Source organism: Perognathus longimembris, chromosome 5, assembly GCF_023159225.1.
Source record: "Perognathus longimembris pacificus isolate PPM17 chromosome 5, ASM2315922v1, whole genome shotgun sequence".
Lineage (NCBI taxonomy): Eukaryota > Metazoa > Chordata > Mammalia > Rodentia > Heteromyidae > Perognathus > Perognathus longimembris.
Window position 1 is genome coordinate 72,111,322 of NC_063165.1, and position 23,953 is coordinate 72,135,274.

General features: G+C 37.2%; 1 protein-coding gene across 3 annotated transcripts in view; it reads right to left on the reverse strand.

The window, feature by feature from the left end:
- The window catches only part of LOC125351968 (neuroligin-1-like), a 417,505-nt gene that overhangs the window by 208,872 nt on the left and 184,680 nt on the right, over window positions 1-23,953 (reverse strand). For all 3 annotated transcript variants that reach the window (XM_048347103.1, XM_048347102.1, XM_048347101.1), the window contains exon 2: window positions 12,660-13,472. In XM_048347103.1, coding sequence (XP_048203060.1) covers window positions 12,660-13,152 — 493 coding nt within the window. In that variant the 5' untranslated portion in view covers window positions 13,153-13,472. The remainder of the gene's footprint in view (window positions 1-12,659; window positions 13,473-23,953) is intronic.

The following is a 23,953-nucleotide window of genomic DNA, read 5'->3' on the forward strand; positions in this document are numbered from 1 at the left end:
GAACAAAAGGTCTCAGGGTCAGCACCCAGGCCTTGAGTGCAAGCCCCACAACCAATAACAACAACAACAATGAAACAGTATTGGAAAATGTAACCAGGAGGATACAAAAGAATTACAGAAAGATTAGGATAGGGTTACCTTCGTAGAGAAGCAAAGGCTGCTTGGACAAGAAGGCACCTTGGCATGGCTCAGCCAGATGTGAAAAAAAAAGGAGACACTATATCAAATGTAAATAAATAGTCAAGTCAAAGCCACAAGGCAAGAGGGCTTGACAGCAAGTCAGAAGCTGAGAAAGGGGAACCATTTAGGAGCTTGCAAAGGTGGGCAGGAGACATCATGGAAGACCTTGTAAGCATGGTAATTGAGTTCTATAGTTAGACACAAAGCAACAAGGGATTCTGGCAAGAGTAATATCACAGATTTCAGATTTATGAGTTTTAAGCTTGTAGGAAAAGGGGAAATTGGAAGCCCTGTTGTAATGACATTATGATGATTGAAGCAAAAAAAGGTTGTAGGCTGTGGATGAGAGTAAAGGAAATGGAGTATCAGGAGAAATACAATGAAATGGTCCTACAGAACATACCAGATCTGAAGGCATGAAAATAGTCAAATGGCTGAGAATATGGCCTAGTGGTAGAGTATTTGCCTCACATACATGAAGCCCTGGATTTGATTCCTCAGCACTACATATATAGAAAAAGCCAGAGGTGGTGCTGTGGCTCAAGAGGTAGAGTGCAAGCCTTGAGCAAAAAGAAGCCAGGAACAGTGCTCATGCCCTGAGTTCAAGCAGCAGGACTGGCAAAAAAAAAAAAGAAAAGAAATATTAAAATGTTGGCCCTTGAGTATTCATTATAGAGTCAACTTTCTGTCTCAAAACATCTGACTAAGACACCTCTCTATATGTTCCTGTAATAGCCCTGGGTTTTCTTCCTCTACATTCTTACTGTATTATTATTGGCTCTTTCTGCGTCTGCTTTTCCTACCAGGTAGTGAGTTCTCATTAAGGTACTCTTTAAAGCCAGAACTGAAGAAGAGAGCACAGAGCACCGAACTGGAGAAGAGCAGCTGCTACTCCACATCTGGAAGCAATGGCCTATAATCAGTCACTCAGCAGCTGCTGCATCAGTAGCCAAATCAGTTCCAAGCTTTGCAGAGGTTTCCGCAGGTAGAGTAAGGGCTTTAAAAATCCCAGATGGATAGAAAGTTTTAAACCACAGCTTCTTGGCAGAGCAGCACAGGTGGGCTCAGACAACAGGGCTGATATAATTATAGTTTTGGTTATGCCTGATGGGTTTTATTCTGATCTGCATATTTTGTGTCCATACACATTTAAAGATTTAATTAAATGTTTTATTAGAGGGAGCACAGTGCCAAATATCAGCATCATTAGCCTTTTTTCCCCTACAGAAGCAGCTATTTCCCTCATTTGGTGCTGAGAATTTATTACACATCAAGCTTACCTTTACTTGGTAATATGAACATGGACATCAGTGCATATTTCCTGTTCCTGTGACTGAAGGGTGCCATTGGAAGGTAAGTTCTCTGGGGACCAAAACATGTTCTGCCTGAGCCTGTCTCTGGCAGGGGGTTGGTGGGCATGAGACACAGCATAAACACAAGGAATTCTGAGTCAGAAACAGTAGGATGCAAACCAGAAACATGGATATCAAAAGGAGCAAGACTTCACACATCTCTGTTTTGGATTGTACAATGTCTCCTATGACAGTTTGAAGCTCTAGTGAAAATCTTACAAATCTGCAGGCTATTCACACCCATGCTATTTACACCCAGGGACAAAGGTGTTCAAAAACTATAAACAGAAGGAAGAAATATCATCCCTCCCTTTTCATTCACAGCCAGAATCCAAAAGAGAAGTAAAAGCTATTCTCCTCAAAAATCCAAACTTATAAACATTTAGTTTTTATAGAAAGAGTTAATTCTCCCAAATGAAGGGCTTCCCAGCTATTTAGAGTAACACAATCGCACTGGGCACCAGTGGTAACACAATGAAATGCTAGCAAAATTGGGAGGCTAAGGAAAGGATAGTGGTTTGAGGCCAGTCCAGGCAGAAAAGTTTGCAAGATTCCTTCACAATACATAGCTGAGTACACTAGTGCAGGCCTGTCATCCTAAGCTAAATGGAGGTTAGGGAGGGTCTTGGTACCAGGCTAAGCTGGGCAAAAAGTACACAATACTCCATTTCCACAGAAGCTGAATGCTTTTGGTGTAACTACACCTGTGATCCTGGGGACTGTTGGAAAGCCTACAAGTTGGTGGACTGCTGACTAGATGAACATCCAGGCAGAAAGCCAGCTCAAATCTAAAACTAATCAGTGAAAAACAGAGTTGGAGGCATGGTTCAGCCATAGCATATCAACGTAGCAAGCACTGTCCTCCAGGACTAACAAACAAACAAAAAGGAAGATAAAGGAACCTTGTTCTGGCCAGGAAAGTCTCCATCTACATAAGGGGTTTGTGCTGAGCTGTGCTGGTAGGGTTGGGGAAAGCATAGGTAGTTGTGATAGTGAGGGTTCAGGGATTGGTCAACTAAGAGGCCAATTGTTTTCCTGGCTGCTTACATCAGAGCAGCTCAGACACTCTAGCTAGCTTGTCAATTACTGTATCACAGCACACATATGTTGTTTTTGAAGAAGTTTTAGAGCTGTACAGTGAGGATGCACCTGCTCAATGACAGGAGGATGGCCCAGTAGGGAGATGGCAAGTGGGGCAGATGGCAATGGTGGGTAGCAGGAGAGAAGGTTAGAACAACCTCTTAGAGGCATTCCTCCTTCCAGACACCCTGCCTCCAACCAGAGACATACCCATGTTCCAGAGAGCCCTAGGAGTCCAAATCAGAAAGCACATTTATGTTTTTATTTGTTTTTTCCTGGGACTCTCTTTGCCTGCCCCAGGAGCAGCTGTCTCTAGTGCTACTTAGAATTGCTACACCATTTGTCCCAGTGCCACTGATGTGACCATCCCTATCCCTCTACCTCCATCTTCTTCCTCTCCTTCCACTTAGAATAACTGAGGCAGAAGATTCTAGAAGAGGATTCCTACAGTTGAGAGTGTGAGAAGAGCACCGGACAGGAAAAGAAACAGTTTTCCAGTATACTTTTCAGACAAGGACACTCTGATTTCATTTTCTTCCTGACACAGCCTTCAGATAAGCCTTGCCTCAAAGAAAAGAAAGGAAGAAAAACCAACACCACTTCCACTTCCTCCTCCTTTTTCTTTCTTCCTGTCCTCAGGTGAGGAGCAGTTATGATCATTGTTGTTCAATCAGGTTGTCTACATTTGATCATTATAATTATGTTCTCAATGACTCCAGATCATTCTACTAAAATGTAAGATGTTTCTGTCATAGTTTTAAATATGAGTTTTTGACATGTTTTATGTGCTTTAATGGAAAATCTTGGCATTAATTAAATTTCTCTAAAGCTGTCACTAGCTAGATGCCAGGTGAATAGAATTGCAGTAAACAAGGAAAAAGATCTTAAATTAGAATTTATTTTTAAAAAGCTTTGTCCAATTGCCTAGTTGTGATAAATGAAACAGATTTGAAAAATATTACTAGACCTTTGCATTGGTAAGATTTTTTTTCCTTTGCTGGTCCTGAGGCTTTAACTCAGAACGTGGGTGCTCTCCCTGGGCTTTTTGTGTTCAAGGCTAGTCCTCTACCACTTGAGCCACAGCATCATTTCCAGCTTTTTCTGAGTAGTTTATTGGAGATGAGTCTCAAAGACTTTCCCGCCTGTGCTGGCTTTGAACCTCAATCCTCAGATCTCAGCCTCCTGAGGAGCTAGGCTTGAGCCACTGGTGCTCAGCTAAGATATAAATTTTAACTAAAACCAGGTGTGTATATAAGCAACTGTCTGCAAAAAATATTCAAAAATCAATATTTAAAAAAATGAATCATTTTCTCTATGAAAGGTCAAACACTGGATATTTAAAAGCATAGTACTCTCCCTTGATAGAAAAACAGTTTTAAACAATGTTATGACTTGAATATAAAGTGAGTCTACACGTTCATCTGTTGAAGCCTAGGTCTCCAGCTGATAGTGCTATTTTGGGAATAGTTTCACAAACTTTTAAGAGGCGTGACCTAGTTTCTGGAAGTAGGTCTCATTCCCTTACCACTTCCTGTCTCAAGCACCTCTTCCTGTCTCTCATGAGGTATAGAAAATCCTTCTCTACTTATTACTGCAACTATGCTGTTCAGCCCAGGTGCCTGGGAACAAGAAAACTTGCATTTAAACCACTGAAACCATGAACAAAATAAACAACTCCTGGCCTTGTCTCTGTCTTTGGTCATAAATCATGGCAAAAAAAAATAAGACAGTTACTAATACAATTAGTGAAGATAATGTTATGAGGTTGGATTCTAATATAATGTAACTAGCTAGCCTATTTAAAAAAATAAAAAGGATAATTTATACACAGACATGCCTACAGGGAGAATGAGAATGCCATATCAAGGCAGGGAGAAGAAATCCTCTCTAAGTCAAGGAGAAAGACTAAGAATAAATTTTCACCCCTGGCCTTCGGAAGGTACTAGTCCTGCTGATATTTTGATCTTAGACTTTTAAGACCTCAAACTTTGAGAGAAAAAGTTCTCTATTGAGGAAACCATGCAACTTTGTGGTAGTAGTGCTGGAAAGCAATATGGCAACAAATAAATATAAGGGCTTTACATATGCTATTAAGATGATGTCATACTGTATTAGAATGCCCCCTTCCCACAGGGAGACACACAGAGAAGGAAGAGGCAGAAAATTGGACCAATCCAAGTATAAATGAAGGAGAGCTGAGGCCTGCTGACAGTGCCCACAGTGAGGGGAGAGAGAGGTGCATCTCCAGAGACTCAGTTTATTGTACAAACTCGGCGTAACTAATGCAGGGAAAGGCACATATTGTATATCCATCCAAAGGGTTGTGGAGAAAATGCCTGGCACAAAGATAAGCATCATGTAATCTCAATGGTATGCTCAATCTGGATGAAATGATCTCAATGCAGTTAAGAGTGGAATGGTGGGTTCCAGAAGTTACAGTTAGAGTTGAGGGATGGGGATAGATATACCAATGGAGAGAAAGTTACAAGCCAATTGAAGACATTTGGTTCCCTTATTACAAAGTGTGTTTGTTATTAACATTTTGATACCTAATGAGATTTCTGAAGTTGGTCATGTCCTAAACAACCATGACATGTGCTACTATGGGGAAGGATAGGAAAGAGGTAAAGGGTATTCATAGAAGAAATATCAAAGCATAAAAAAATCATTAAAATCTACAAAGGTGACTGATATAGAAGTCAGCTAAAACAAAAACTGACTGTGTGAAAACAATACTTCAGAGAATATTATTACTAAGGGTAGAAGAAAGGATCACCATGGCTAAAGGCCATGGCTAAAGGATTTATTTTGTTGCTTGTGCCTTCTCTTTAGTATTTTCAACTTCAATCCCATTTCTTTATGAAAAATAGAAGTATTTAGTCTCTGGAAAAGTAGAGTTGGACAGTTATAACGACCTTTTAATCAATTGTTTCAGAAAACTCTGTTGTCCTGTCAGTAAACAAAGGAACAATTGATGTCCTTCTTGAAAATTTTACAACCCTGTCAGTCAGCTTCATTTCAGAGTTCCAACTTAAAGAGTTCAGCTTTCAGAAGACTTGTCTGCATCTGACCACATCTACTAACTCAAGCACAAAGTCACATCTCCAGTTCAGTAGTCTCCCTTCATCTCCAAATCCCAAAGGAGTCAGGTGTAATTATGTTCTAGTATGGTGATTTTTCTACTAAAATGCTTGCCATCAATTTCATTTTCTATTTGATCTGGAATCCCAAATAGAAATGATTTCTGTTGTTGCTATGAAACTGTCTTGGTTGTTTTGAGTTTGTTCATTTTTTTAAAACAAATATACTTAGTTGGCCAAGAGAAAATCATGAATCTCAGGATGAGATACTTAGCCTCTTTGGGTATCCATAAATTGAGAGCAAGAAATCAATTATTGTTGTGATAGTAAACAAGTTAATATGGCCAAATGCCAGAACATAGTAAGAGCCCACCAGTGTCAATTATGCCCAAATTTCCTTTGATAAAACAAACCAAACAAATCTGTAAAGAAATCAATAAGTAGCCAGGCACTCATGGCTCACACCTGTAACCCTAGCTACTCAGGAGGCACAGATCTGAGGAGCACAGTTCAAAGTCAGCCCAGGCAGGAAAGTCTGTGAGAGTCTTATCTCCAATGAATCACCAGAAAACTGGAAGGGGAGCTGTGGCACAAAGTGAAAAAGCCTTGAAGGCTCAGTGACAGCACCTAAGCCCTGAGTTCAAGTCCCACAACTGACAAAAAAGAAAAGAAAAAAATCAATGAGAATTGAGAATGAAACTCTACTCATTAATACTTCCATACATATACTCAACATTTTACATCAAGTTAAAATATTACTTAAGTAGCCACAATTTGAATGCAAAACTCCCACTTTCATACTAAATCTCATCTTTCTCACCTGCTCAAGAATATTGTTCCAGAATTCTACCATCTTTCTTCTTCCTCTTTTCATATTCTATACAAATATTCCTAAATTTCTCCTACTTCAACCTGAATAACAATGAAATTTGATCTTGCTTTCCCATTTTCATGTTCCATTTTAGAACAAACTCCTTAACATAATTATTATTGCTCAGTAACTCTAAATCTTCTCCTATTCTCTTAGACCAACTCCAGTGAAAGAGACCTTTGCTACCCTACAAAAGTCAATTTGTATAGTTGATTAGTTATGTATATTGATGCATTTTTTTCTCACTGAATGCCTAAGCCAACAATAACCAAACATCCTAGCACACTTTCTTTAATGGTGTGTGTCTAATGTGTCCCTCACAAGCAATATGCACAGGCTTGGTCCCCAGCCTAGGACACTTGGCAGGTGGTAGAACCTTTAAGAGGTGGACCATAGTGCAAAAGAAAGCATGGCCCAGAAAGAAGTACTGAGCCCCTGGCCCTTCTCCTTTGTCTTCTGCTTCCCAATCACCTGGAAGTTTCCTCTGTCACACAATTCTAGCAGAACTTTCTTCCTTACCATAGATCTGAAAGCAATCGGGCCAAGAAACTTTGGACTGAATTTTCTGAAATGAGGAGACAAAATAAACCTTTCATCTTTATAAGTTGGTCATGTTGAATGTTTGTGACAGGAACAGAAAGTGAACTAACAAACCTCCCTTCAGACATGAAACTCCACCTCAGTCTCTAAGACGCTTCTCTCTCTCCTTTCAGAACACTTGGCATTGAAATGTCCACATGGATGAATCCTTTGTCTCTCTTTTGCTTCTCTATTTTCATTGGCTCACTCAGTTTCTGACTTTCAAATCTTTTTCTTGCCCATCACAGTGACTCCCAAATTTTTCTCTCCAGCTACACCTGACTTTTGAAGTTGACTCAAGAAGTAGATGTAGGATACTGATTCAGTAACATCTAACCTTTGTTGCCTAAGACTCACCTCACATTTACCATGTCCCAAACCAAAGTTAGTATCATCCTACCATATTTTCCAAATTACTCTAGGTTCCTTGTTTTGCTTTTAATTGTTGGTCACACTATTCTTCCAGGTATTCAGATCAAACTTGGAGGATTCTTTCACAGCCTGTAACAAATTGGTCAAGAAAACTAATCTTGTAACTTTGTGAAGAATCTCCCACTTGCACAATTACTCAGATGGTTTGCACCTGGACTGTGCCCACATCTTGCTGGATTACAATATTTCTGGCTGCTTTCTCCAGTTCTCCCTGCTCTTCCACACTCTGTTCTTAATATATTAAAATATGTTCTTTAAAATGAAGTCCAATAATATTAAATACCATTACCTGTCTCTCACGTACCCTTTCCCACACAAGCTCTATCCCTAATTGTTGGTTAAGTGTGCAAGATAGACTCTCACCTTACTACATTCTCACTAGGTCTTTATTCAAACAAACATTATCATGGCCATCTAAGATGAGACATCCACACTATTGATCTTTCAGACCTGGTTTACTTTCCCCTTCATGCACAATAACAAGTTAGTTATTTCTTGTTTGATTGTTTACAGTCTGCCTTGACAGAGTTGGACATGAGCTACGAGGGTAAAGGTTTTCCTTCTGTTTTGTTCACTAATACATCCTTGGGACTTAAAGCATTAATTACTACAGAGTAAGCAATCAATAAATATTTGTTAAAAATAAATAAATTATATGTGCATGAGCTAGAAAGAAAAAAAACATTCTGGAAAACAATCCCTTTTAAAAACCTTGGACACATTAGCAGTGATTAAGAGTCATTGTTATACATACTTAATTTGGAAAATACTATCTCTCTGTTAAACAACCAAGCAAACAAAACCTACATTTGCCAAAATGTTCCTGAATGAATCAAGATAACCTCAAGTAAAGACTTTTAAATGAAATCATGTCAAATACTTTCATGTAAAATACTTTGGGAAGTTAGGAACAGCATGCTCAAGATATAAGGAAATTTACCATAGCCATCTCTAAAAATGGCTGTGCAATATAAACTGTACAACAAAAATGAAAAACTGGGTTGCCATAAGTCTCATAAATACAGACATGAAATTGATTTTTTATTCATCTTGGAAAAACTATGCAAATAATGGTGAAAGTGCTGAAGGAATACAAGGCTGTACAACTCTAAAGTATCAAGAGCCAATCAATTTGTTTGTGGATTTTTTGGGTCCCTTGCTCCTCCTCATATTTACTGCCTAATATTTGACCCTTACTGTTTGTTAGCAAGTCTCACGAGAGAGTAAGGTAGAGAAACAAAGAGAAATAAAGAAGTTAAAGCTGCTCCTTGAGAGAGCCCAGAAGGAATGTGCTGAGATCTTAGTCTGGGCAGTTAAAAACCACGTGTACTATTTAAAAAATTCACCAAAATGGGCACTAAGCCTGTTTCTAGAAATAAGTTGCTAATATTGGCTTGACCCAATTCAATCCGAGTATTTTTCAACTGTTAGAATAAGAAGAACTCAGTATAAAACTATGAAGAAGAAAAAGGAAGTTATGGAGGAACAAAAGAAGAGGAAAGGAGAGGAAGGAAGGGAGAAAGGGAAAACTGAGGGAAGTGAGAGAGAACTAAAAAAGAAAGAAGACTAAAGGAGGAGAAAGTGAGATGGCAAAGAGAAAGAAAGGAGAAAGACAAAGAAACCTCTGATTCTGCTATTTGGCAATCTACAGAACAAAGACCTATTATCTAAATAGAAAACAGAGCTAAAGCATAGCTGATTCTTTCCTGCTAACAGTAAACTCTGGGTCAAAACAACTAATTTCTCATATTTTATCATAAAATATATAATAATATACTCTCCTCATAAGGTCATTATGATAATTAAATGAATAACATATGAAAAATACCTAATATTTGAAAGCAAATGTCCTTCATATTCAAAGTCTAGTTTCTATTACATTATCAGTATCTTTCTTTGTTCAGTTGTGGCTACTCATCTCATTTCAAACATTCACTTTTCAATTTTGTGAGAATAAAACCCTAAAGAAATATCTAGAGGATAATTAACAAATGGTTAAAACTATCATGGGAAATGTAAAATGATAGATTAAAATGTGCCATTGGGACCAGTTTCAAAATGAGAGGCAACTTATCAATAAAAATGTGTTTCTCTTCTTAAAATGTACTGGAAAATACTGCAAATGCTCTATTTAAAAATCATAACAAGGTATCTCTTAGAAAAAGAATATTTTCTTCACTTTGTACAGACTACAATGCAGAAAATATGTTGTTCTTTGTGAGGTTACTAGAATGTTAATTCTACAGGGAAGAGCACTCTTGATCTCGTTCATTACCTACACCCTTGAATGCTGCATGGCTTATAATTGGCAATTAGGAAATAGTTCTGAATGAATATGGAGTGCACAGACTACAGAATACTTGGCACAGGAAAAAGGGTCCATCTGCCTTTAGAAGTAGCTGCCTACTCCTAAGAAAAGGTAAATACAGACAACCCACAAATCCACTAGCATGAGATAAAAGGTATATCCCAATTCCTATGGTTTCTGAGCTGTCATTTATAAACATTTGAATCCCACTGACTAATTCTAACTGCAAATGAAATATATTATAGTACGCATAAGAATAAATATTAAATGAGTAACATTTTCACTTTCTTGAACAAAGATAATAACCTTTTGAAATGACCAAATAGATCTTTCATGATAGAGCAAAGAAAAATTTAAGATTTTTTGGAAATTTTCCACTATGGTACTTAATTTGTAAGTTTTGTTTGTTTAAAGTACTATTTAGATATAGAAAAATTACATTTGATTTCTTTGCTATTCAAACTCTAGGACAATAGATAAATAACCCATAGGTGAGTCGAAATTAATAATAGGATATAAATTCCCAATCAAAATAATATTTCAATGAAGCTTAACTAGTAACACACAACAGCACAACAGTCCAACAATATCTAATGTACATGATCAAGTAAGTATCAATAGATATCTTCCCAGTATAATAATGAATTAATTAGTAGTTTGCCAAGATAAACAGCACAGCCTACATATCTTTTTGCCAGCTCTCTTACAAAGCAAACGGAACCAACATTCCAAAGGATACTAACATGTGAATTTCTAATATACCTTTTTTTCTCTGAACTTGTTGTAGAATAAAGGTCACTTTCTAATTTACTATCTAACTTTTGGTACCCTTATCTTTTTATTGATCACGTATAGTTTTATGTATTATATTCTGCTTATGTATTCTTCAAAAGTATTTTTATCTATGACTTTGTGAATCAATGGTTTTAAGATAGAAGGAGAAAGTCCACTTATCTAATTATTTATGCTTGATAAGCTGCATATTAATAACCATTGCAGTATTGTACATTAGTTGAAGGCATGTAAATTACTGTAGTTATTCTCATTTGGGGAAAACCAAGAAAATATTCTTTCTTGTTTTGTTTTCATTTAAAACACCTTGGTTGCCTTCATGTCCATCTTCTTAGTACAGTGGGCTTCGAAACAAATTTTGATATTAATTTTTTAATGAACAGTGAATTCCATTCTTCTAATATTGCCAAAGAAATTAAAGCAAAATAAAAGTCAAATGAACGCAAATCCTTTTGATCCACAGTTGAGAATTTTAAACAGATCAATTAGACAATTCCCTGCTTCACCAGAATGCTGTAATAAATTCTGACTTGGTCCAGCCAGGAGATTGAAAGTGCATAGAGAGCTAGAACATGCACTGGTAGAATACTAACATGACTTCTGTATGATGATTGGAAATTCCACAAAGTTATGAATAAGGTCGAAGTAACACTTAGATGATTTGCTGCTATAAGAAACTATTCTCCCTTCTCAGTGGTTTACTGGAGTAAAAATGGAGTGTGGACAAGCTTCATTCAGATACAAGCTTGCAGCTGTCAGTGTCTTCATTTGTTCAAGGTTGAAGGTTGATTTAATGGTCACTTCTGAGTCACATTCTTCCCTATGTTTTAAACTATTTAACATAGATATATAAAAAAAAGGTTTGACTGATTTTAAAACTGAAAATACTTAGTGTAAAATATGAAATGCTCATTCTCTTCTGGAAGGGTGGCTACAATGAAAGGGCTCCCAGAAAAGGAAAGTATTGTTATCTTATCATGGTAATTGCCCAATAACTATGACAAATTTATTCTGATGATAAGAAAGTTTATAAGGTTTTAAAAGGGAGCTAAGAATAAACAAATGAAGTTTGTGACTAAACTGATCAATTTGAAGAGTGCAGATGTATATCTCCTCAGAAAGATATCAGATATCAAAAGTAACCAGATGGTAAGGCAACATGTTTAGGTTCATTGCAGGCAGTGTAACAGCCCATCTTTTTCTGTCAGCCAACTCCAAGTAGAGATTCAATTCTTACAGATCCTATCAGCCCCAGAACACTAGAACACAAGGCACCACCAATGAGTTTGTACAAGGTCACGTATTCAGCTCCATCCATCCTTACCCATCTTCCTATTCCTTGACAAACTGGCTCAAAGGTCCACATTTCACCTAGCCATTCACAATGTAGCACCAGCAAATCATCCTTAAGAGGAATAAATTGTTCTTCCTCAGCAAGCTTTTGAACCCATTTTTTTTTCACTTTTATACATACCTCCTTTTCTACATATTTTCTTGCCGGGTTTTCTGGCACATTCCTTGGATATTCTTTTTACTGAAAAATGAATAGAAGACTAGAAAATAACATGGCGCTCCATCACAGACCGCCGGAACATGCAACCACCACTATCTAACTTATTACACTCCTGCATTGACTGAGTGCGAAAGATCCCCAAGTTGTTGAGCCTGTACATGCAATGAGGAAATGTTGATGCATCTTCTCAGAAGTCATTTGGTAGGAAATGGAAACTAGGAGCCCATTTCTACCTCAATATACGTGCTGTGGAGGAAAGAAAATGAGTAGATACAGGAAAGAAAGGAAAAAAATAAAAGAAGAGATACACCAACACACATAAATCAAAAAAGCAGCATGCACGCATGTAAAATATGTCTACATGCCGACAGGAAAAGCCATGCATACTACCGGTACACAAGAATTAATATTGTTAGAACTTAGGATAGACAAAAATAAATAGATCTTCCTGTTTTGTCTACAATAAACTCACCATCCTCAGTCGGGACATATATATTCAAGTAGAGGCAATCTTCACTCTGGTCTTGTACGTAAGATGAAACCACATCCAAGTTATTGGTAAACCATACAGGGAGCATGACTTCCGGCAATCTGCCATCGATGATATTCTGAGGACACACGGGAGCAAACTGAGTGGCATTCCTGATATCTGACCAGGGAGATGGCGGTTCTGGAGGTTGAAAACGATGTTCTCCTGTTGGCGGGGCTGCATATGGAACCCCAAGAAACTGAATAACAGGCCCCAAAATTTCATTATTGAGTTCTTTCTTAATTCCTCTTATCTTTCCAAAGTTGGTTGTCACCAGTGGATCTACATCATCCAGTTTTTGTGACAGCACATGTGCAGTCTGAAGCCAACAGCCCAGAAGACAAAGAGTCAAGGAAGCCCCCAATCCCCTGTGTACCAAGCATGCCATCATGGCTCTCCAAACATAATTTGGCCACATGCATCTGAGCAGTGCCATGATACCACATCAGTTGTCTGGTTGTCTAGTTACAGTGACGCCAATGTGTTTATATCCACTTGAGAAAGACTGTATACGGGTAGAATCCGCCTCCGACTTCTCAAAGGTACACTTGTCAAGAAAATCTCAGAATTTTCTTCTGGCAGCAAGTAGCTCTCATTGATTCCCCATGTATAGAAGCAGCATCTTCAATCATCACTATTTATCAGACCATATCCTATTGACCATTCTGTTTCCCATAGTTGCAGTGTGGTAAAAGTGGCCATTGACTGTAGATTTCCCTCTTATAAATCAAATCCAGTTAGCAGTGGGTCTATATCCTAGAGAAAATAATAATAAATCATTAGCATGAGCAAGGAAGAATAGACAGAGTGATAACTAGATGTTTTACAAGCTATAGAAATACATTAATAGTGGCTAGAGTGAGGTACGTTGAATACTGCCATGGGAAAAATTATGGTTTGATGTGAGATGACAGGTGAAATACTTGATCATTAGATTGTTGAGAAACTTGCCTGCTGACTACACACACTTAAGTGGAAGCAGGCCTTGTCAAAATACACTGTTTCACAGTAAAGTATTCTTACAATATTGAAGGTTAGGTGCGAAATTTCTTTTATTGATTGTTCAATCACTTCGAGTAACTACAGAATTAATCAAGTCACATACTCAGAATTAGAATCCAATAGCAGAAAGCCATGCTTAAAAAATATATTGGAGAGGGTGCCAATGACTCATTCCTGTAACACTAGCTACTTAAGAGGCTGAGATCCGAAGATCATAGTTCGAAGCCAGCCCAGGCCGAAAAGTCCATAAGGCTCTGGGCTCCAATTAACCAGCAAAAAGGTGGAAGTGAACATACGGCTCAAGTGTAGAGTGCCTGCTTTGAGTGGAAAAACCAAGTGAAAGTAGGTATGAGGCGCTAAGTTCAAACCTCACTACCAATATAAAAAAAGGTAGTATACTAATGGCACAATTATACTAATTTGATTATTATTTATATTGACAAACAAAAAGAACCAAAAACAGTGGGTTCCAATTCCATTTATATAGAAAAAGCAAATATCTAAACGAAAATGAAAGCAAAGAAAATGCAAGGTTTCCTTTAAATGTAAATAATTAAGGAGTATGTAATGCAATTGAGAAGTACTGATTATTACCATATATTTCTATTTTATTCATTACAAAGTCCTAAGAAGCAAAAAATGAGAGAAAGAAAGAGAAAAACAGTGAAAAAGAGACAGAAAAGAGGAGAAAGAGAAAGGCATCAAATACAAGTATAAAGAGGAAGAAAATGGCATTCTTTTTGGCAGGATGAACTTATTTAACCATTTAGCTATATATTTTAGTTTGCCATAATTTGCACTATGTAAATGAATTTCTGAGTCAGTGTTAATATGTTTTACATTACAAATTTTGTTCTCACTGCCTACTAGAAATTATAGGGAAAGAATGTATAAAAGAAAAGAGTGTGATCACTTAAAAGAACAACCATACTAATCATGGAATCTTGCTTATTAACACTAATCAAGCATCAAACATTATTTATCCAGTTCCATTTAAAATGCACCAGAATAAACTATATTATTCAGTGTGATATAATTCACAGGGCAATCTTACACCAACTGCCAAATAGCATGCGGCTCAGAAAATTGGTCTTTTCTTGTTCAAGCAACCCTTTAAAGTGCTTACTTTGAAAATAATAGTGTTGATTTGTATTAGAGATGGCTCTGTCCTGTCATATTATGAGAAGATTCCTGGAGAAGCACTAGTCTGGCGGTGAGACTGCATTGACTTTAGGTTATTGAAAAGGAGATTGTAAAAACTATTTAGGGCAGCAGGAGATTTGGTTCTGGCCTGGTGTTCCTTTAGCTCTGAGCAATCCATCCCAGAAGAAATAAGAAGATAAATGTCTTTCTTCAAGAGCACTTCAGTCCGTATTAATTCTCATGCTTGTGCTATGAAAGCCCATTAATGCACCAAAGAAGATTAGGCCCCTCCTCCTTATGTCCAGAACCTCACAATGGATGGAGCATCCTGCACCCCAAGCCCATTCCTAGGGAGTAGAGAATGGTAATTCTTTTGCTGATTCCTGGTGGCCCACAGCAGGCCCAGGTCTTTCCTGTTCAGCTTTTGAGGCTAAGAAAGTATTTTAGCATCTTAAACAGAGGTGCTCTGAGGAAGTGCAAATCTGTCCATCATGACTCCTCATTGAGCCAAATTTTTACTCATAATGGTTTACCAAAGTCCCTCACAAAATGGGAGTCTCATTTAAAATAGTAATAATAATAATTAATAATAACTACAATACCACATTCTTATATTAACTCACAGACCTTTAGCTATTTTGAGAGGCTCCAAGCTCTGATTGATTTTAACCCAAATTGAGGAAAATTATCATTGTCATGGCAAAATGAGTCATCCACTCTTAATGACTGTAGCTTATAAGGCTATCACATTATCCCACCTTACCTATATATACATATGGGTACAGTATTCACCACCACAAAGTCAGTTTGTCCAGATGTCATTCTTACAAGTGTCCGGCAATTTTAACATCAAAATGACCTAATATTTAAGCTTATAATTTAAAATGAAGACACTACAAAAGAGTCAGATTTGTCCAGAAGCCTCCCTCCCCCAATTTAATGATGCCTCCTAAATATTTATCATATGATCATGGTGAATGCACTTACATTTCATTGACAAAAATTCTCTACAGAGGTTTGAGAGTTGTGCCCTGTTTCCTTATGAGGAATTGAGTATGGAAGATGTCATCTCAGGCCCCTCAGACTATCAACAGCAGATTCAAAAGCCCCATGCCAGGTGACATGAACAGTCATGATCCTGTGCAAGTCATCTCCCTCATGGCCACTCTTACATTAACCACCAAAAGGCTTGATCCTAAGTATTTAAAATTGAATTAGACATTGTTTTATGCATTTTCCATCCTTCACAATATGGGATGTAGTAACTACTATGCCCATTTTACTAAAACAATTTTAAATGGTATACCTTGTTATTACAGGAAGTTCAGATTATACATAAATATACATAAGATACATATATTGACTATACTAAAATATATCTAATATAGAGTATATAGACTATATTAAGTATATATTTTATATAGTATAAACAGCATACTATAGAATATATATTATATATACTATGGTATACTATACTATATATACTATATACTATATGTATACTATATATACTATATATGCTATATACTATATATAGTATATATTATAGTATATATATACACTATATATATATAGTGTATATATATATATAGTGTATATATATACACTATATACTATATATATACTATATATGCTATACTATAGCATATATAGTATATATACAATAGTGTATATAGTATAAACTATAATATATATCATATGGTCATATATACTATAGTATATGTACCATACACACCATATATAATATATATGGTGTAAATTGTATGTACAATGTAGTATATGTTGTATATTGCACATATTCAGATATACAATATGTGTAGATTATACATATACTATGTTTATACTAAATACACTTATAATATACACATATACATACATGTATATACATTGTACATACAGTATATGTACTGTAAGCTGTATATGTAGTATAGACTCTATATTATATACTATCCATAGAATACATAGTATACTTGCATATACAATATAATACACACAATATACATATGTATACACAGTATACATACTATTCTATATATTGTATAGTATATATAATATTCAATATATAGCATCCTGTATGTTGTATGTATGGTATGTATACAATATATGTATATTATATATACACTATTTATATACTGTAAAGTATACAATATATATACAACTCATCACTAGACCATCAAAACTACTTATTGCTAGAAGATTAGTCTATTAGTCCATACAGGGCTAGCTTTTCACAGTGGAAATCTTAGTGGATACATTCTTCACTATCCTTCACCTTGAAGTAAAGTATTTTTGGTCCAATGGAAACAATAAAAGAAATAATCAGTAATGTATAAAGGGTTTGACATATGGCAACATATTATCTGAGTTTTGTTATATCACAAAAAAAGCTGAAACTTGGCTGGGCAACAGTGAGGAGCCCACCCCTTTAATCCTAGCTACTCAGGAGACTGAGATCTGAGGACAGAGGTTTGAGGCCATACCAGGCAGGAAAGTCTGTGAGATTCTTACTTCCAGTTAACCAGCAAAAGGCCATAAATAGAATTATGGCTCAGTGTGCCAGCCTTTATTAAAATAGTCAAGTAGGAACATAATTCTTTGAGTTCAAGACACAAAATTGGAAAAAAATAAGCTAAATAAATAAAATAGTTGATCTTTCAACTTGTTTGTTTTTTTATCAGATTAAATAAAGAAAAAATGTACAGGTGATCTTAGATAAGTACAGTAGGTAACCACCTTGATCCTACTTCCCATTCACCCCACAAGTATTTACAGGGACTACTCAATGCAAAAGCGAATGTATGACATTTTATAGAGATTTTTAAATACAAATACAATGTCTCTATCATTCCCAAATATCTTATGATACTATAAAGGAATACATCATATAAACATGGCTTCAATGAAGGCTGCAGTGTGTCATGTGTTGGACAAATACCTAGTATATGTGGGGCTACCGAAAGGGAACCATTGCTAACTTTACAAGAGACGTACAGCTTCTGGGAAATTCTACATATTCTCGATCATTCTTTATTTTTAATGTTCTTCTTTGTTTTATTGCAGAACCTAACTTGCCCCTACTGAATTTCCAAGGACTTTTGCACATGTGTATACTCAATATATTTATATCCTTCATAAAATATATATAAAAATATTTACATACTGCAAGCATGGTTATATCCCAGTTGAGCTGAACTGACTGCAAAGGTACTACCAGAGTCACCCAGAACTTCAACCCGCTTTAACCCTCGCTATTCAGCTTATTGAAGTTTCTGGTTATTCACAATAGATACATATCTATAATCCCTAAGTTAGGGAACACAGATTGTTTGCTTGTAGGGAAGGTGCACATGAACATGCATGAGAGAATGCATGCATGCACAGGAGATGTGTGAGATGGATAGATATGCAACCTTTACATATGCAAGTATCCATATACATGTGTATGCATTCATCTCACATGGATTTTAGATTACAATCCTGAGTGTTAAAAACCAGTCATCCTGCCTAATGGATGAGTAAAACTCCATTGTGTATATGTACCATATTTTCTCAATCCTTTCATCCAAAAATTGTATTAAGTGAAGTAAATCAGGCACAGAAAGACAAAGGACTCATGCTTCCTCTCACATGTGAAAGCAAGACCTAATTTATGAATGTACTAGGGAACACATATTAGGTTTTACTTAAGTGCACATAACTATAACAAATGACGTATGATATTTTCAGATGAGCACTGAAACAATGTAATTCTTTAGAAAAACTCACAGTCCAACAAAATGAATACAAGGAAATTGGTACTTGAATGGTGAGGGGAGGCAGTTCAAGAAAGAGGTATAAAAGAATGAAGAGAGGAAATGGGGAAGAACATAGTCATAATATTCAACGTATATCCTATTAAATTAATTGGGGGGATGGGATGGGAGGGATGAGAAAGAATGATGAAAGAGGTGATATTAATCAAGATGCATTCTACTTATAAGCTGGATTGCTGAAGGGCAACTTCTTTGTGTAATTGCTTGAAGACAATAAAAATGTGATTTAAAAACTTATCATACTTGATTCTATTTTCTTTGTTTTAAAGAAGAACAAAATGAAGTTTCAGAAGTGTTAAGTGCCAGAAGCCAACCCACTAGCAGATGCGGCATTTGGCACTGAAACATTCCAACCTGTCCCAGAGCCCCTGGTTCTGCACTGTGCTGTTTTTACTAGGTTCCTCCTTGGTTCCCAGAGCTGAGTCAAGAATATGGAAGGCTGCCAGGAACCGGTGGCTCACACCTGTAATCCTAACTACTCAGGAGGCTGAGATCTGAGGAGCAAAGTTCAAAGTCAGTGTGGGCAGAACTACACAGGAGGCTGAAATCAGAGGAGCAAAGTTCAAAGCCAGCCTGGGAAGTAAATCCATGAGATGGTTATCTCCAATTGACCACCATAAAACTGGAAGTGGAGCTGTGGCTCCACTTGAGCTAAATAGCTCAGGGACAGAGCTCAGGCCCTGGGTTCAAGCCTTCAACAACAATAAATAACAAATGCTGGAGGGGATGTGGCCAAAAGGGAACCCTACTACATTGTTGGTGGAGTATAAACTTGTTCAACCACTCTGGAAAGCAGTATGGGGGTTTGTCAGAAGGCTAAACTGAGAGCTCCCTACTACCCAGCAGCCCCACTTTGGGGTGTTTACCGAAAAGATTACAAGCAAGACCACACTAAAGCCACCAGCACAACAATGTTCATTGCAGCACAATTTGTCATTGCTAAAACATGTAACCAACCCAAATGTCCCTCAGTAGATGAGTGGATTGAGAAAATATGGTACATACACAATGGAACTCTATGCCTCTGTCAGAAAGAATGACACTGCCCCATTAGTAAGGAAATGAAAGGACTTGGTGGGGGAGGGGGGGGAAACCACATACTAAGTGAAGTGAGTCAGACCCAAAGAAACATGGACTCTATGGTTTCCCTCATAGGGTATAAATAGTACACATCTAGAATAGTCCTAACAGAAGTTCACAATAGCTCAATGGCTATGTACATATGAACACATAAGATGATGCTAAGCGAAATGAACTTCAAGTTATGGAAACATGTGGTATATCATTGTAGTTATTTTCAACATGCCATGTGAAACTGCACCATTTTTTTTCCTTTTTCTTCTTTCCTCACATTCCCTTCATGTGGTTTTACCCCTAATGTCACTGTATCTGCTTTTAGTATCCTGGATATTATATATATTTGTATTGGATGTAGAGTAGGGAAAGGGAATACCAAAATTGAGAGAAAATGGATTAAAAAAAAAAACAATGCAACAGCAATACCTTACAAAACCATATGGTATAAACCAACAGTACAACTCATGGCAGGGAGAGGTAAATGGGGAGGGGTGAAGTGGGGGGAAAATGAGGGAGGAAGTAACAAATTGGATAACAAATATATTCATTGCCTTACATATGAAGCTGTAAACCTTCTGTACTTCACTTTGACAATAAGGAAAAAAAAGTGAGAAAATAAAAGAATACAGAATGTGACTCCAGGCAACTCAGGATGCTTGCTGTTTTGCACATATCTAAGTAATGATTGAAAAAATACTGATGTTTCCTTTTAGTTGTACAGATGGATTTTATTGAATAGGAAAATTTGCAAATATAGACATCAAGACAACTGTGGATCAACTGCTTTAACTAAAAGGAACACTGGAGTTTGTGAGCTGTTTTAGAGTTTGGACAAAAGCACTCTGTCTACCAAAAGTGGTTAGCAATAATAATAGGGTTGGGGAGTGGTAATTAAAGAAACAATTTGATTTAATAATGTTTCAGTGGATATGGTAGTCCAATGCCCACAGCTGCCTAGAAAGCTGGATCATTGCTATGTGACCAGCTCACATAGAAGAGAATCACAGTACCAGTAAATTTCAACTTCCTGTATGCCAATGCTTTCTGTTCTCATGGTGGTTAAGACCTAGAGGCAAAGGATGTCCAGAGTGATCCAGCAGGAAAATAACAGAAAATACTCAATCTGAGCTTTTTGATTCGATGTGCCTATTTCTCTTCCAATTCCTGTGTTGTAGTCCTTGGCTGTGATAAAAATGTATGATGAGCAGCAACAGAGTCTCTCTGTCCACACTCAAACACATAAAGTAGCTAGATCCTTGAGTAAGGACTTAAAAACGGATTGACTTAATAAAGGAATGCAATCATGCAAAATGCATGGTTTAGAAAGAAGAGGCAGGTTTGCCTTCTACTAGTAGTGAATTAGAAGATTTCCAACTGGGAGAAACGAAATGAGCTTTAAAGACTGAAGATAATTTGAGTAAATGATGGACACAGTCCAGGAAGAGTGAGAAGAATGTGAGGTACACATGGCAAGGTCCGCATTTTCTGTGGACTGCTCACACATTCTCATGAGTGGCCCATGCCAGGGCACAAAGTCTGGGCCTTGCTTCACTCTGTAACCACTCTGAGCAGCCACCCACTGCCAAACACCCACAGAAATGGACAGAGAAGGAGATGATGGAGATTCCCTCCTTCTAGTGCAAGTGGTATTCCAAATGGCACAATCCTCTCCCTCAAAATCTTCTCCTTCTGCCCCCCAAACTGAAAGTATGGCAGAAATGAAAGAAAATGACTCACTTGTGGAGGCCACCAACTGGTTTGGCCAAAACACAGAGTTAAATGAGAACGAGTGCTGGTTGTGTCTGAAAGGCAGGCTGGAGCCAAATCAAAGCCCTTCATTAAGAGGCTAAAGTGTTTGGAATTTACTCATTGATGATGAGAGGCCATTAGCCATCCCTATCAAGGGAAGAGTATTATCAAATGTCTTCAAATGAAAATTAAACATGCATTATTTTGGAATAGGGTGTCCATGACCTCATCCCAAAGCCACTGGTTGAGGTAAGAGAAATAAACACTTGAATTGGTGTATTCCATCAGAGTCAAACAAAAAGTAAGAAATTAAGCTTCATTACCATGGACATGTGATTTAAACAACAGCCATCTTCATAGGATTATGTGGTTAAAGAGAAGGCCTTGGAGTTATGTGACAGATAGGTGATTCCATACTATCTACAGTGACAGTTCATCATTGGCAATAATCATATCCCCTATAGAGTGATGCATTGGGATTTGCATCGCTGGATAGAGTTTTACCTTCTTTTCAGCAAGCTGTAGGCTCTTGCTACAATGTGGACGACCGAATTAAATTTTCCTAAAATACAGACTAAGCCAGTCAGACAATGGCTGATACCGGTAATCCTGGCTACTCAGGAGGCTGATCCAAGGATGTGGGTTTGAAAGCAGTCTGAGCAGAACAGTCTGTTAGATTATTATCTCCATTAACTAGCAAAATTTGAAAGTGAAGGTATAATTCAAGTAATGGAGCACTAGCCAAAAGTGAAAAACCTAAGAAACAGCACTCAGGCCTTGAGTTCAAGGCCCACTGCTAATGTGTGCGCCCGCGTATGTGTGGGTGGATGGGTGGGTGCGCTTTGCGCACGTGCATGCGCACTCCCCTCCCCGCCCCTACAACAGACTAAAGGAAAAATATTAATGCCATCATAAATAAAGAAGGAAGGGCAGAAATAGAATATTCCCTACATACTTTTACTGTAATCTATTCTTTAGCCTCATTTCAAGATTAAAAACAAAACCAGGTTATAATAGCAAATTTAGAAAAACCTGAAAACTTATCAGGCAGATAAATGGAGAGGTGGATTTTAATGACACCGGGTTTAGTAAGATATTTTTAAAATACTGTCTTTTGCTATTGCTTTAATGTTAATGTGTGTGTTGTGTTGCAACATAGTGATATAAATAGTTATAGAGAAATATATATATACATATATTATAAATTGCATTATCACAAAAAAATAAGACAGTAGGCTTAGTGAATGGATTGTTGGGGCCGAAGAAAGCAGAAACAATTTTAGTTTAGTGTTCAGCATTAGCTGCATTCATCCATTCATTTAGGACAATGACAACGAAGACGGCTAGTGCTTGGATCCTCAATTACTTACCAAGCCTTGTCCAAAAGACTTTATGTGTCTTGTGGCATTCAGTCTTCACAATAGACATACAAGCTAAGCATCCTGATTTGAGATGAGGAAATAAGGTTTAGTTGGTTCTAACATCCCCAGGGCCACAAATCCAAGAAGAGACAGATTTAAGAAACAGATCCAGACTGCCTGTCTCCAAATACACACCCTGCACAGTTATGATACAGGACATTTTGCTTTGCACCCCATTGAGATCAATTCAATGAAGCCATATGCTCATTGGGGTTGAGGATCTGAGGACAGAGGAACACACAGGACATCAACAGGAGGGAAATAAAAAAGGATGCTGATCAGCATGCTGGGGTTAATTAATAGGCATAATTTGCAGCAGCTCCAAACAGTATGGGATTGGAACTTTTTCCCACAATATTCTATAGCCTGGGGCAGAACATAAGTGATAAATTCAGGATTAGAGATGAACATAATGAAGGCAAGAATGCTAGAATCACAAGAGGCAAAGATTATAAGAAATTCTAATATTGAAGAGATTAACTCAACTGAATGTAGAGGTAAGCAGTATACACTACAGTAAGAGTATGGATATAAAGCTAGAAAAATGGATGAATTAGGTTTACAAAAGAAGGTTTAAAGGAATGTGTGCCAATAAGGAATATCCAGGCTCAAGCCCTTGATTATAAAGAAGAATGCTACAGCCAACCTGGTGGCCACATGGATTTTCAGCTACAAAAAACCAGTGGTGATATGTGTATTTGGCCATGACCAGTATTGCATTAAGATAACTAGAAAACCCTGGCAACTCATACCAGTAATAATAACTAGTCAGGAGTCTGAGATCTGAGGATCACTGTTCAAAGTCAGCCCAGACAAGAAAGTATTGAGCAAAAAGCTGGAAGTGGAGATGTGGCTTAAGTAGTAGTAGAGCACTAACCATGAATGCAAAAGCTACAGGACAGTCCCTATATGGAGTTCTAGCCCAGTACTGACACAAACATAAACAAGCAAATAAACCCTGGAAAAATAACAAGCAATAAATGAGCACAAACAAAGACTAAACATGGACTTAACTGTATTATCACATTTAATT